This window comes from Salvelinus namaycush, chromosome 34, assembly GCF_016432855.1.
Source record: "Salvelinus namaycush isolate Seneca chromosome 34, SaNama_1.0, whole genome shotgun sequence".
Lineage (NCBI taxonomy): Eukaryota > Metazoa > Chordata > Actinopteri > Salmoniformes > Salmonidae > Salvelinus > Salvelinus namaycush.
Window position 1 is genome coordinate 17,115,153 of NC_052340.1, and position 14,575 is coordinate 17,129,727.

The window sequence follows — 14,575 nt, forward strand, 5'->3', positions numbered from 1 at the left end:
TCAAACACCCTCAGCTTCAAGACACCTGCGTCTGTCACTGAGAGATTGTCTTGCCTCTAGAGTCGTGTTCATTAGGAACCAAACAGACTGAAACGGGGGAATAATTTCCATTGTAAGGTAACCAATATGTGATTTTGTTATTTGAGTGAAATTACCCTTTTAATGAACACAACCTAGGCCACGGTGAACTCCAACCTGAGGGTGTAAATGCTTGGAGGTCAGGGGTCATTCTTTGGCTGTGAGGTCTGAGCTTAGCTAGTCGACATCCAGCCGTGGCAGTGGGTTCTGTCTTCTCAGACGGGCCCAGCTGAGAGAGGGAGGAAGAGAGAGCGAGAGAGAGACCGTCGTTCAACCTCACCTGGCCAAACCTGGTCTAATGAAGATCATATAAAGCATGCTGCAGTATCAGACAGGCTGTTCTAGTTGTATGGTGGTGTAGACTTGGTGCTTCCATGGACTCTCATTGTTTTGCCTTTTAGATGTTGTGGAGTGGATGTTGGGCACAACACACATTTGCTGCCCTATAGAACTAGCCTATAGGCTAGCACATATCTATTTGTAAAGCTTATGCAGTACCCAGGGTTTGGAAAGGTTTGTCAAGCTAGTTAGCTTCTAAAATGGCACCCTATTTTACCCTATGGGGCCTGGTCAAAAGTAGTGTACTACAGAATATAGGGAATGGGGTACCTTTTGGGACACAGTCACCAGCACAACATGCTGCTGGAGGGCTAGTCTTCCATGTGGCTGTTTGAAGCTGCCGCTCCAGTTAGTGCCCGCTAGCGACTAGCGTCACTGAAACCGCCGTGTTTTTCCTCAGTCTCCCCGGAACTGTGCCTGATAAAGAAGAGGTGAATGTGGTTGTTTTCCCAGCATTCACTGCACTAAGGAGAGTGTGGGGTTCTTTTATCTCTTGGTTTATGAGTTGTGAAGAATGCCATTGTATCAGTGGTACTCTCTGAATTTGTTCTTGGTAACTCGCCGGCTGTCCTTGTTGCGTGTCTACAGTGCAACATTTAAGCAATACCAAAACATGTTCCAATCCAACCCCTGATGAGAGGCTTACAATTAGGGCATTCCCCACAGGGGTGTTTGGTATTTTCTTCTGGTTGTTGAGCAGACGCCCGAAAAATACATCATATTTAGGTTGTTTTCTGCTCAGTATATACACTGAGTGTACAAAACATTCCATGACATAGACTGACCAGGTGAAAGCTATGATCCCTTATTGATGTCATTTGTTCAATCCACTTCAATCAGTGTAGATGAAGGGGAGGAGACAGGTTAAAGATCATGGATTGTGTGTGTGTGCCATTCAGAGGGTGAACGGGCAAGACAAAATAATGAAGTGTCTTTGAACGGGGTATGCTTAAGTTTCCCGCGTGTATCAAGAATGGTCCACCATCCAAAGGACATCCAGCCAACTTGACACAACTGTGGGAAGCGTTGGAGTCAACATGGGCCAGCATCCCTGTGGAACGCTTTCATTGCCTTGTGGAGTCTATGCACTGACACATTGAGGCTGTTCTGAGGGCAAAAGGGTGGAGTTTAACTCAATATTAGGAAGGTGTTGTTTTGTACACTCGGTGTAATTTGACCATGCCATCAGAAAAGACGTCATAATGATGTCATTGTAACTAGTTTTGCTCACTGGGAAAAGGATGCAGAAGTGCATAGCAAGAAGGACAGAAGACGGCGAGAAAGAGGAACAGAAAAAAAAGGAGAAAGAAGAACGAGAGACTGACACATCACTGATTCACATTGGAAAGAAGGCAAAAATGAGGAAGAGATGCTTGGATTCAAAGAATAGGCCTAGTCGTTAATTGTTAGGGAGAGTGGTACGGTGGGAAAGATACTGACTTACTCAAAGAAAGAGGATGTTGCGAGAGTGAGGGAAAGACAGAGTCCCGGTGCTCGGGGAATACCTGGAAATAGCTGGCTAGAAATGAGTGTGCCTGAATGTCCCAACGAGGAGACTGTAAGATGCCGAATCCATGCCATTTATCCTCACTCCAGACTCTTCTCCAGATCTCTCACATGCCAAGCAATTACCCTGACATTTTACTGTAGCGGTATCTTTCTTAACTGTCATTTACTCGTTTTAATCACTTCCACTCGGTTAGCTTAACAGGCTAAGTACATTCTGCTAATATGATAAGGAAAGCTAATGATGCTTAGAGAGCTCGCTACGAGTTTGTGTTGTGCGGTCACATTTTGTCTGATGACTTGTAAATGGCGGTGGGAGGAAGAATGACTCAGTAAACATCGCAGAACAACATGAAATATCCAGGAATGAGTCATGGCTAATTGGAACGTGGGTGGGTTAGTTGGTGGAAAGAACTGCCATCTCATGAATTGCAACCAGTTTGACTATAGAGCAGTACTGTCAACCCGGACCTTGGCTTTTCTGGGTCTGTGGGTTCAAATCCCAGGTAGGCCATAGTAGGGATGGACCATGCTATGGGTCAGTATTTTACTTCTCATAAAGGATTTTCCTATGGAGCAGACAGACTCTGGATGTGGCTTAGACTTGTGGTTGAGCTTATCCCTTGAGTCACGCTTTAGCAGATAAGGAAAGAGGCCCATATGGAATAAGTCTCTAGCTTGGCTGGGAAATCCAGTCAGTGTTCCTCCTATTAGCAAGCTGGGTCTGCTACTACTGCACAATGCTACCTCAACGCTGAAGCAACATCAAATTCAACTCTTCCATCTGAATAGGTTGGAAATGAGAACATGCATTATGTACACTAGGTAGGAATGTGAGTCAGAGGCTTGTTGTTTATTGAGGGCACTAAAGGTCTTTCATTGTAAGCCCAACACCTCCCTGTGTACACAGGTCTGGAGACAGTGGAAGGGTTTGGGGGTGGGACTCTGTAGAAGGGTTGTGTTTGTTCATCTGTCTCAGGGAGGGAGTTTGAGTGTGACTTCAATGAGCCTCACTGTCCTCCTAGAGCTGTGCCTTTTCACATGTCCACAATGAGAGTAAGTATCCCACTTGGATTTGCTGACTTTTATTTGCTGTACTGTAGATAATAAAATTGAATTTTCATTGGTTGATTTCATAATTGATAGTTGTTTTTATACTCTTGAACATGGTGAACTTTGCACAACTAAATAAACAACTTAGTTATGAGGGAGACTAATTGAATAATCAAAATCTATAACACAATCTTTGAAATCGGTTGACCAGTTGTCTCTATTCAGATTTATGTAGCTTTTAACCAGTTTCTGATTATTCTCACTGCTTATACTATATAACACGTTGCAGACGTTGTTTAGTATTAGGTCTGTGTCCTACATATACTGAAAAAATATATACATTTGTGCACAAAATGAGAGAAATTAGCTTTTAGTGCGTATTGAACATTTCTGGGATCTTTTATTTCAGCTCATGAAACAGGAGACCAGCACTTTACATGTTGCGTTTTATATTTTTGTTCAGTGTAGTATTTTACCTACATAGTGTTGTATGCATGCTGCCATGCTGGTTGTGGAACTCAAGGAAACTCTTGGAATTATATGTGTCACATAATGAGTGTCAAAGCACTAGACTAGTGGGAGCTAGACCATAAACAGCCATGTGTTTAATAGACAGTGGATTGGAAGCCATATGCTACAGTATGCTGTGATTGGAACCAGTCAGTAACTTAGACCTACAGGGAGCGGAAGCTGCAGGATCAGAGTGAGACTCCGTGTGGGCCAACTTGGAGATCCAATGAGTCGCCCTCCCCTCGCCTCCTCTCCACGGGTTCCGACTATGCCACCAGGTTTTTGTATCATGTGCATTAAAGGTTCTAGGAAATCTCTAGTAACACCTTGCCTCAGTCGTGCCTCTACCCCGGGGGAGCCAGTTAATGACATCTACGGAGACCGTTTGAGGCTCATAAACTGAGGGAATTTATATTTTTTTAAGGTTGCACCATGCAGAAATCGCTCCGCCGTTTTCTAATCGTTTGCCTAATTTCAATTTGTGATAAAATTAGCTAGTATAGTGTAGAGAATCATTGTACCATCTAAACCGCTGTTCGATGTATTTTCCATAACCAAAAATATTGTTTCAGCTGTGGTACAAAACCGAAAGTAAAAGACGCAAAAACAAAACTTAATAACGTGAAGCATAGAAATAGCTCAAAACAAAAGAGGGTACTTCATGCTCAAAGAAGAGTAGAGGTGCTGAAACTGCATTAGAAGGTGGGGTGCTGAAACGGTGCATTAGAAGGTGGGGTGCTGAAAGTGCATTAGAAGGTGGGGTGCTGAGACGGTGCATTAGAAGGTGGGGTGCTGAGACGGTGCATTAGAAGGTGGGGTGCTGAGACGGTGCATTAGAAGGTGGGGTGCTGAGACGGTGCATTAGAAGGTGGGGTGCTGAGACGGTGCATTAGAAGGTGGGGTGCTGAGACGGTGCATTAGAAGGTATTTTTAGGCACTAGCTCTGCTTCCAAAAAACGTACTAGCAATTTGCTGGAGTAAGCAAAGTTCTGGCAACCAGTCACTGAACATAAGATCAGAATATCCCATAATGTGCAGGTTTCAAAACACTGTCATGCTGATTTATGTACAGAGAAACACATGGGTATTTTTTATTTATTTAACTAGGCAAGTCAGTTAAGAACAAATTCTTATTTACAATGAAGGCCTAAGAACAGTGGGTTAACTCTGCCTTGTTCAGGGGCAGAACAACAGATTTTTACCTTGGCACCTCTGGGATTCGATCTAGCAACCTTTCGGTTACTAGTCCAACGCTCTAACCACTAGGCTACCTGCCGCCCCCGAGCTATTACAGCAACATAAATCTGTCTAGGCTCTTTGAACCTAGCCAGACAGTAGGCCTACTATGTTCAGTCTGGTGGAATGACACAGCGATTATGTTGACTATCGTTTAACTTCTAACAGTATCAAAGAGACAGTCTGCAAAAAAGTAAACATGCCCGAAGTGAGATGGTGGGAATAGAGAGAACATACAGTATGCTTTCTCTGCAGACATGGGTTCAAATAGTATTTTCATCCAAATATTTCAGCAGCACTGTCTGGCAATGGTATAGTCCCAAAAGTGCAAACTTGCCGGTATGGCACTCCAGGCTGGGTCGATCAAATGCTCAAAGTATTTGAAAACCAAAACAAATGGTATTTGAACCCAGTTGTGATTCTCTATAGCCCAGGGCCTTGCACTGCCAGCCAGGTCCTGTTACATGGTATGAGAGAAAAGGAGAAAAGCTGCTGGATTTGTTGTGCCATTCAAACTTTAAAGCCTCAGGAATGCCTGCTGTCTGTATACTTTGTCCCTTAGTAGACTACATTCTTAGCAAACAAAAAATGCAAGGAACAGGAGACGCCACATTTCCTATGTTTGCGTCAGCTGTTGGTGTTGTCAGGCCTGCATTTTCTAGACTTAATTCCATAATGTGAATCCAGAGAGGGAAGGCACGGTGGCATTTTCAGATGAAAGCCAGTAAGATGTGGGTGTTGTGCATTGCAAATGGAGGCTCCACTGTTGTTGTGCTTCCCCCTCATATCTCTAGTGAACATATTGTAGCCCAGGGCTTGTTCTTCTAACCTTCTGTTAGTAAAGCTGGCTGACTCCGATTACAGGTTAAGCTAATGTAGGGGGTTCTACACACCAAACCCATCAGAGTACCCCACTTACCTAAATCACAGGGAATCACTGTCTGAGGGCACATCAAACAGGTCTAGAGCCTGCCTCCCCCTGACAACATTAGTCATGTACTGCATGTATCTCTAGTTAGTTAGGTGTTAACTCGTTTGTTTTGGTTGAGTAATGTGGTGCTGTTTTTATTTCCACGAGATCAACAAAGTTGATCAAAACGTCTCCTTCGTCTGAAAGTACAAAACATACCTCATCTGAAAAAAAAAAAATACATTTGTGATTACGTTTTATAATATTATTTGTCTGTGTTTCTGTCCGATCATTGTATTCTACTGATTGCCTAATACCCCTTTCACACTGCTTAGTCGAGCCGAGCTGTACTGAGCTGGCCCGGTTACCTTAACTGTGCTGGAATGAATAATGTAAAAAGAAAATCCAAGTCAGTACAGTTGGTTTCGACACAATAGAGTATAAAGGCTACTAGTGTCTCTGTCAGACCAGAGTCGCTGCGTCTGCAGCCCGGGGTTTACAGCAGGGGCCAGGTGACCTTTAGGGGTTAGAGGTCACCTGGTGATTCAGCAGTCCATCACTGCTCAGAGGTGGGCCAGCACTGATCTTAGAATGACACCTGTTTCTACAATCACTGTGTTTGTGAGACCCCTGAGAAGGAGCTCTGGAGATTGGCAAGCTGTTGTTTCAGGGGTGCATGGGCAGCCTATATGTCTGCTCATTGGGATCAAGACATGGTCGTAGGATAGTACCTACTGTTAAACTGCTAACTTCCATTGACTTTGATTTGGGTTTTTCCCTGACCACGTGACCTGGATCTTGGCGTCAGTTATAGACAATGACACATTAACTATGAACACACTAACATCCACAAACATGTCGGTTAATGGAGTTTTGTTATGTTTGGTAGGAGTGTGCTCTGTACTGCATATTAGACAGGCTTGGCCTGGCCTAGCCATGGCTGGAGCTAGATCTGTCCCTGATAAGACCTGGTTCCTCCACACAGGAAAGATGCCATCACTGAGGGGGAAGGTGGGTTCTGGGGAAGGGTCCTTTTAATCTCCACCCACCTCTGAATTGCTCATTTCCAGATTGGCATCAGTGGCAGCCACACACACAGGAAATGAGATTTGGGGCGAGGAGGAGGACATATTTGCCTTTGCAGCAGAGGCTTGATGTAATCAGTTCCTCTGTTTCTGTCTGTCCACAGGAGAGGCAGAGGCTAGAGACCATCCTGAACCTGTGCGCCGAGTACAACAAGGGCGACGGGCCCTTTGGGGGCGAGGCAGAGGGGAGGATGGGCTTCCCTGGGGGCCTGGGACCGGGGGAGGGGGCGGCCAGGAGACCCTCTATGGACAGCTTGGCAGGGTCCAGCTCACTTCATCGTAGCATGGCCCATAGACAGCAGAGGGAGAGCGACGAGGAGAACCTCAAGGAGGAGTGCAGCAGTACAGAGAGCACCCATCAGGAGGTGAGGACGCCACTTCCACCACAGGCTCTCCACAATGGAGACCGATACCAGGTCAGACGCAGGGCCGTCTTATCACTTTCATCATTTCTACTACTTACTATGAGAACTACAGGCATGACATACTAGTACTTACTATGAGAACTACAGGCATGACATACTAGTACTTACTATGAGAACTACAGGCATGACATACTAGTACTTACTATGAGAACTACAGGCATGACATACTAGTACTTACTATGAGAACTACAGGCATGACATACTAGTACTTACTATGAGAACTACAGGCATGACATACTAGTACTTACTATGAGAACTACAGGCATGACATACTAGTACTTACTATGAGAACTACAGGCATGACATACTAGTACTTACTATGAGAACTACAGGCATGACATACTAGTACTTACTATGAGAACTACAGGCATGACATACTAGTACTTACTATGAGAACTACAGGCATGCCGTTGATATAACAGCATGAAAGCACTTACTGCATGCATTTAAAGTGGAAATTGCTAGACACGGCCTGACCTAGACACGGCCTGACCTAGACACGGCCTGACCTAGACACGGCCTGACCTAGATTGATGGTCGAAATGACACAGCATGAAGATAATGACATTTGTTTGCCAAGCAACAGTGTTTAACATGGAGACATGTGATGTATATAGTCGCTCCCTAATGTGTGGATCAGTGTGTGTTTGCAACATAGTCTGAAACGGTTAACTACTGCACATGGGCCATGCTCTTTGCACTTATATGTAACAATGTGCCTGCCTCTTCTGTCTCGCTCCCCCTTCAGCACGAGGAACAGCCTGTTTCTGGCGGCCCGGGGCGGGCAGAGCTGGGTTACCTGGAGGACGAGAGGGTCAGAGTGCTGGCACGAGTCGACGAGCTCAAATCACGAATCACAGAGCTGGAGCAGCAGCTACAGGAGTCCAAGCAGGAGGTAAGAAATTCAATCACTTCAATTTCCAGATAGTAGGCTGCTTCTAATATAAGGAATGATATGTGGGGAAGATAAATTGAAACTATTGTGTGTGTGTGTGTGTGTGCTTCATGCACGTTTAGTGACACAAACAAGCAGAAAGTGATAGAATGAGCACTGGGTGGTGTCACACGCACCGCTAGGCTGTGATTGGTCTGCTGTCTGTGGGGAAGCTCTGTGATTGGAGCAGGGGGGCTCATGTGTGACGGGTGTGTCCCGTTCCCAGGCAGAGATGGAGCGGGCCCTGCTGCAGGGGGAGAGGCAGGCGGAACTGGACCAGGTAGAGGCAGAGACGGAGATCATCGGACAGCTGCAACACAAGCTCAACGAGCTGGAGAACGCCATCCAGAGGGAGAAAGACAAGGTAGGACCCTGTGGGAAAACACACACACACACCAAGCATACTGTCTTGTACACATTAAGCAGTCTTACCACCTGCAGATGAGTTCTTGCTCCACTTATAAACTTCTCATTCCAATGTTACGGTGTTGTATTTTAATGGAGAAAACCAATAGAAAAAGTACTTTTGTTAGTGAGCTGTTTTTGTTGTCCTAGCACTCTGAGAGAGTCCTTATTGGAAAGATGGTGGGTATGTAGACAGGGAGGTGAGATTTGTGAGATCTCAACATTGTGTTGTTTAAACACAACAGACACAACCCAACCCGCCTTTCCCTGCGCGGGACTGTCTGTTATAGGGCCTGTTCAGGTGGATGGAACGTTACAGAACGTTCACATAGAAATGTATCCTGTAGAACAGATATACGATTTTCTGCCGGATAGAAAAGGGATTCATGGCAGTTCTGTTCGTGATATTTCTATCTGCAGCGTTCCGAACGTTTCACATCACTGAATATACATCTTGTAAGCCTCAAAGGGACTGAACAGCCTTTCTGGTCTCTTGACATTCCTTAAAGGCATTAAATCCTAGATGGCCTCCCAAGACCGTATCTAGTTGGTTTTGCCATCCCAAGGTAAATTCACCCAGCCATAGCACTCGCTCTTCAACCCCCCCCCCCCCCCCCCCCCCCAGCGGGGAATGCTTCAACCTTTCACCTGTTATATGCATTGATGTTTTACCTTAAGAGCTGTGGACGATGGTGCTTAGACTTAAGTATGGGTGTTTTTTTCTGTATTTTTTTTCTTTATTTTCCTTGGTGGTTTCTCTCTCTCCAGGGCTTTTTCTTCTTCTGCAGCTCGGCTCCACTAACCAGCCTCCATTAACTTCTAATCCTCTCACTGCTTCACTCAGCAACCTCCTCTCCTCCCCCACTGTCAGCCTGAAATCAATGTAGGTTATTAGCACTTGTCTTAAATGTGTCTCAAATGGCACTATATTCCCTATATAGTGCACTACTTTTGACCAGGGCTCTGTAGGTAATCGGGTGCCATTTGGGACATAGGTATGAATCGGTCCTTTGGGTTTCTACTTGGCTGAAGCTGGGACTGGATGCAGAGTGGGTATGAGTGGCTGGCTACTAAAAGTATATCTGTCCACCACATAGTTCACAACATTACAGAGGGTCTCTATTTGAAGGCTTTACACAACTCTGTTGTTTCAGCTAGTCATGTCACTCCACTCTTATAGGCTTTATGTAGACACTTAAACTGACAACCTGAAATGGGGAATTTTCTTGGCTTTCCTTAAGGCTCTTTTTAAATGTTGTGATTTGTATATTACAGACCATTTCGGAGAGTGTCTCGCTTCCTGTGTTCAGGTTAGACCGTCAGGGTCTCACGGTTCTGTCTCGGTTCTGTCTAAAACTACAAATTAAAACCAAAGCTTCAACTAGGAAAACGAACTTGTATTGTCGCCTTCTCTACTTTTATTGCCATTGGTCACAGACAGAGGTGGAGCCCGAGCAGGGTGACAGTTAGGCAGATTTGAGAAAAGGAGTGCCACTCCAACCCCAAAGCACCGCCCACACCCCTCTCCCACCCAGTGACTTTAGAGAATGCAGTAATGATAAAAAAGATTCTCGGTCTGCAGAACGTTTCCCTCTCTCTCCTGAATGGTCTAGTCTACTGGTTATACAGTGGTGGCCCTCTAGAGGTAGTTTACAAGGCGCTTTCACTACAATCAGACCCAAACTCTATCTCTCCTTATTCCACACATCCTCTCTTTTTCTCAAAACATATTGGAGGAAAAGATCCAAGGTTTTTCCATTTTGACCATCCATTGCGTTTCGAAGGAGGCGAGGAGAGCCGGTGTGGGGAGCCTATTGCGCGCTTCTATTCCCTCCAGGGGTTTTGATATCACAGCCTGGGTGCCAGTAGGGCAGTGGTGCAGAGCACTAGAGTTACCCATGCTTACACCGCCTGCACTCAAATGCAATAACAACAAAGATCGTTCAGGCATGCCAACACATCCAGTTATAAACCTGTTCAAAACTAACTGGACTGACCTAAAGTATTCATACCAAAGAAACATGAAAATCTGGATGGGCTAATAATAATAATTTTTAAAGCCACATGAAAATCTCCTTTTCAATCGCAGACCAGTGTTTTCATGAGCATCGAACCCTGCAACTTAGAAATGTCTGTGAACAAGAAGTCTGTTCAGACCTGTTTGAGGCATGGGACATGTTTATTAGGCACCGAATGGGGGGTGGAAACTGACTTAAACAAGGAGGACATTTTTGCTTTCTGTTGCAAAACATTTTTAAAGGTTTTCAGCGTTGTGCCCTAATGAACACGGCCCTGCAGTCCAGCACTTTTAAAGCTAGTCACTGGGGGATTGATTTCACAGTATTATAAACTCCATAGATGCCCCATGTCCCTCTGGCTTATCCACTGTTGTGACCTCTAACATCGGAAGCTTTTTGCATGGCGTGGATTTGAGCAAGTGTGTTTTTTTGTTGCTTTCTCTCTGTTGTCCCCCACTTCCTCTCCTCCCTCCCACCCCGGACGGTGTGTTCTCTTTCTAGGAGAGGGCAAATGTTGACGCAGAGCGCCGAGACCTGGAGAGCCTCCAGGAGGGCTACAGTGAGCTGAAGAACCAGCTTCATAACTGTCCCGAGTCACTGAGGGAGCAGTTAAAGGAACAGCTCAAAAGGGTCAGTCGTCAATCCATCACCAAGACCATCAGCCCAACCACTCCTGAGACCCACCTCCAGAGACAGCAAGCGTACCACACCCCCACCCACTCCCTCCACCCTTGTCTCGGAGCTACACCTATCCACCATTATGAAGGGAAATTCCAGCAGCACCACATCGCAATTAGAGTATACTTACCTCCAGATTATTAAAGTACCCAGTAAGAGAATTACATGTTCAGGAGAAGCTGAAGTTGTGCACTTACGGATTTACAAGTATAATGTCTACTGAGCTGGATATAGTGCATAGAATGCTGCACTTAACTGTCAAAGATACTGAACTGGAATTCTAATTCTATGATGATAACTGATGTAAAACAGTCTTAACATCCAAGAAGATGGCATACCAATTTAGGGTAGGTTTCCTGGACACAGATTAAACCTAGACCTGGACTAAAAAGTATGCTCAATGGAGATTCTACATTGAAAGTGCTTTATAGCTCTGGACAAGGCTTAATCTGTGTCCGGGAAACCTGCCCTTAATGTTTATGCCAGATGCCAGTTGGTGATTGCTGCATAGTAGGCTACACTATCTTAGTATGATAAGACCTGGTGCATATCTCCTCAGATACAGTTACTGAGACCTTTACCCCTTTAGCCCCTCGCCTACGTGCTAATGCCACAAGCTGCTGGAATTTCCCCTCTCCCCGCCACACCTATGTGCTATGCCTCTGAGCAAACGGGAGGAGTGTCAAAATGGCGTCTGGTGATGTCGGGGCGAGGTGCTGCATTGTGGTGATTTCTGGGTCATATGTGCGTTGCATGCATTTCACACAGGAGTGTGTGTTGTCCGTCTGGTTGATACAGTCTCTTAGTCTGGAAGCATCCCTCTCTTCTTGATTTGTGATGGCTTATAACCCCTTAACTGCTTACTAATCTATTAATGTAGACACTTACCACCTCCACTTCCTGTCCTATTCTCTTTTCATATCTTTCCTCTGAATGGAAATGTGTGTTTTTGTGTCTGAATAATGTTTTATATCGTCAGCTCTCTGAAAACTCAGTCCATAGAAAGTGAATCTTGCATTTTCAGGCAGTGCAACTATTTATCAGCCAATTACATTTAGCACGTTAGCTCTATTCACTTTGCTGTCCTATCCACGTAGAGTAGCATGACACATTGGCTGACTGACTTGACATGAGAAAAAATGGGGGGAGCACATGGACAAAAATACATGTAAAAATGTTCTCCGTTGCGTGCACTGATGGACACGTCCCAAGTTTGCTGAAGACATCCTTCAGAAGTGCGACAGAGGCCCATGAGTGGCCTGCTCTCCAAACACGAGGGTCTGGAGATGTCAGTGATGACATGAGTGTTCTGACGCCCCGAGCCTTCACTCGTTATTGTCAGTAACGCTCCGATGAACTGACAGCAAGGGCAGGCCCTCGTCTTTCCCCCTCCAAAGCATAAGTGGCCCTCTCTCACAAATATGTGTGTGTGTTTCTTGGGTTTATGGATCTAAAGGGTCAAGACATTCAGTTGGGTTCTCACATTCAAATCAGCTATAAAATGCAGTATAGAAGATAGTACTTAAGTATTACTACAGTAAAAGCACAGTTATCTTTCGTAACATATAGATAGTGGCCCTTTTGGTTTCTCATTTTTGGGATTAGTATTGGTGCAGCAGAGAAGACTGCTTGTCACCAATTAATCAAACTACTGGGCTATAAAATTTTCCAACTTATTAGACTCACATGAGCAGAAATGCCTGTAATATTGATAGCTGTGTATACCACATCATTTTCACAAGGGTATGGTGCTTCTGTATTGGTGCCATAGTGAAGTACAAACCTAGAACACAATAAAGAGTCTAATATAGTAAAGTTAACCCAAACAACATAATATTAAAGTCTATCAAAGTAGTCATAGTGCTAAACAGAACTCTACCAATCGTTAGATAGAACCTCCGTGCAGCTTAGTCTCTGTCTAAAATGACAACGCAGTAGTCTTTTGAAGCTCGTTCTTTCTGTGGCCTACCGCCCCTGGTTGTGCTGGGCTTGGCTTGGGCCTTGACCGCCGCGGCTCAGGAGCATGGTCATTGGAGAGAGCCAGGGGGGTGGAGGGGGTGGCCCTGTGGTGACCTTGTGGGTCTGTCTGTCTCTTGGGGTTGGTAGTTGTTGGTACTTTAGAACCCTTTTCACACTATCGTGCCAACCACACCAGACTGTGCTGGCTCGGGTACTTTCTCCACACATTGTGCTTTCTAGCACAATTCTAGCAACTATGGTGAATGGATGAATACGTTACCAGGCCAGCCAAATACAGCTTGGCTCGGCTTTGCTTGGCTCAGCAGTGTGAAAACGGTATATTATAGGAGGCTGAGGCCTGGTGTGGTTGTAACCCATTGTGATGGGCTCTGTGTGGGGTTCGACAGGAGGGCGAGACCCTGGAGTCAGAGACAAAACAGTTTGAGGACCTGGAGTTCCAGCAGCTAGAGAGGGAGAGCAGCCTGGAGGAGGAGAGGGAGACCATCAGCCAGCAGCTGCTGCAGGAGAGGGCCGAGTACCACACCAGCGTGGCCAAGAGGAAGGTAATGGACTGGACCACAATGGCTGCTCCTATCTATTCTGGCAACCCTTCATCATATCTGGAGCTGTGAATATAAATGTCTGTCAGAGAAACTTCCTAATTTCTGATGATGGCCTGATGATTCACGTCAAGAATGGTGTTGGTGGGGGATACCTGACGACAAAGACATGATAGATGATTACTGCTTTGTTTTTGGTGTAGTGTATATTTTCTCAGTTTGTCATCTTGTTGAGTACCCCTTTAATTCAGCAATAACGCTCTAAACATGTTGTCTTCCAGGACAAGGTGGCAGCTCTGGAAGGCCAGGCCAGTCAGCTGGGACAGCAGGCGTCTCAGGAGTGTGACAGGTTGGCTAAGGACAGGAACCTTACCCTGCAGATTCTCCATAAGGTAACATTACAATACAGTTCATATCTGTCCCAGCAGCCACTCTACAATCTACACATATACAGTAATGACATTGTTGGTTATTACTACGTTTTTTGTCATTGGACTGGTGATTCCCATGAAACCACTTTTGAAAATAATTCATTTGAATCATTATCTCTCTCTGGTCTTGTTTGACAATGTGAGAATCACACACAAAGGCATTACCACATGAAGGGCAATGTGCCATGCCAGCCACCTCATATTAAGTCAATTAATTAAGAGCTTGTTGGCAGATTTCCCATATGTTGACATTTCACTTCATGACTCGGCACATGTGCTGCCTTGTCCCCGGCTTTTCTGCAGTGGCACATTTTCTAATTTGGTAAAGAAACTATGGCAATCCATAATCAGGACAGAGTCAGATACTTAGATACTTTCAGTAATGTAAGGTACAAGAAGCTATGTCTTAATACGAGCACACTGTAACCAGGGCATCATGATGGGTGAG

The 14,575-nt window shown here is 45.2% G+C and overlaps 1 protein-coding gene across 1 annotated transcript in view; it reads left to right on the forward strand.

Moving 5' to 3' along the window:
• Window positions 1-14,575, forward strand: part of LOC120028722 (pleckstrin homology-like domain family B member 1) — a 60,034-nt gene that overhangs the window by 28,913 nt on the left and 16,546 nt on the right. Inside the window, exons 4-9 of the mRNA XM_038973945.1 lie at window positions 6,822-7,133; window positions 7,891-8,037; window positions 8,303-8,440; window positions 11,001-11,129; window positions 13,544-13,699; window positions 13,978-14,088. Of these exons, the coding sequence (XP_038829873.1) occupies window positions 6,822-7,133; window positions 7,891-8,037; window positions 8,303-8,440; window positions 11,001-11,129; window positions 13,544-13,699; window positions 13,978-14,088 (993 nt within the window). The remainder of the gene's footprint in view (window positions 1-6,821; window positions 7,134-7,890; window positions 8,038-8,302; window positions 8,441-11,000; window positions 11,130-13,543; window positions 13,700-13,977; window positions 14,089-14,575) is intronic.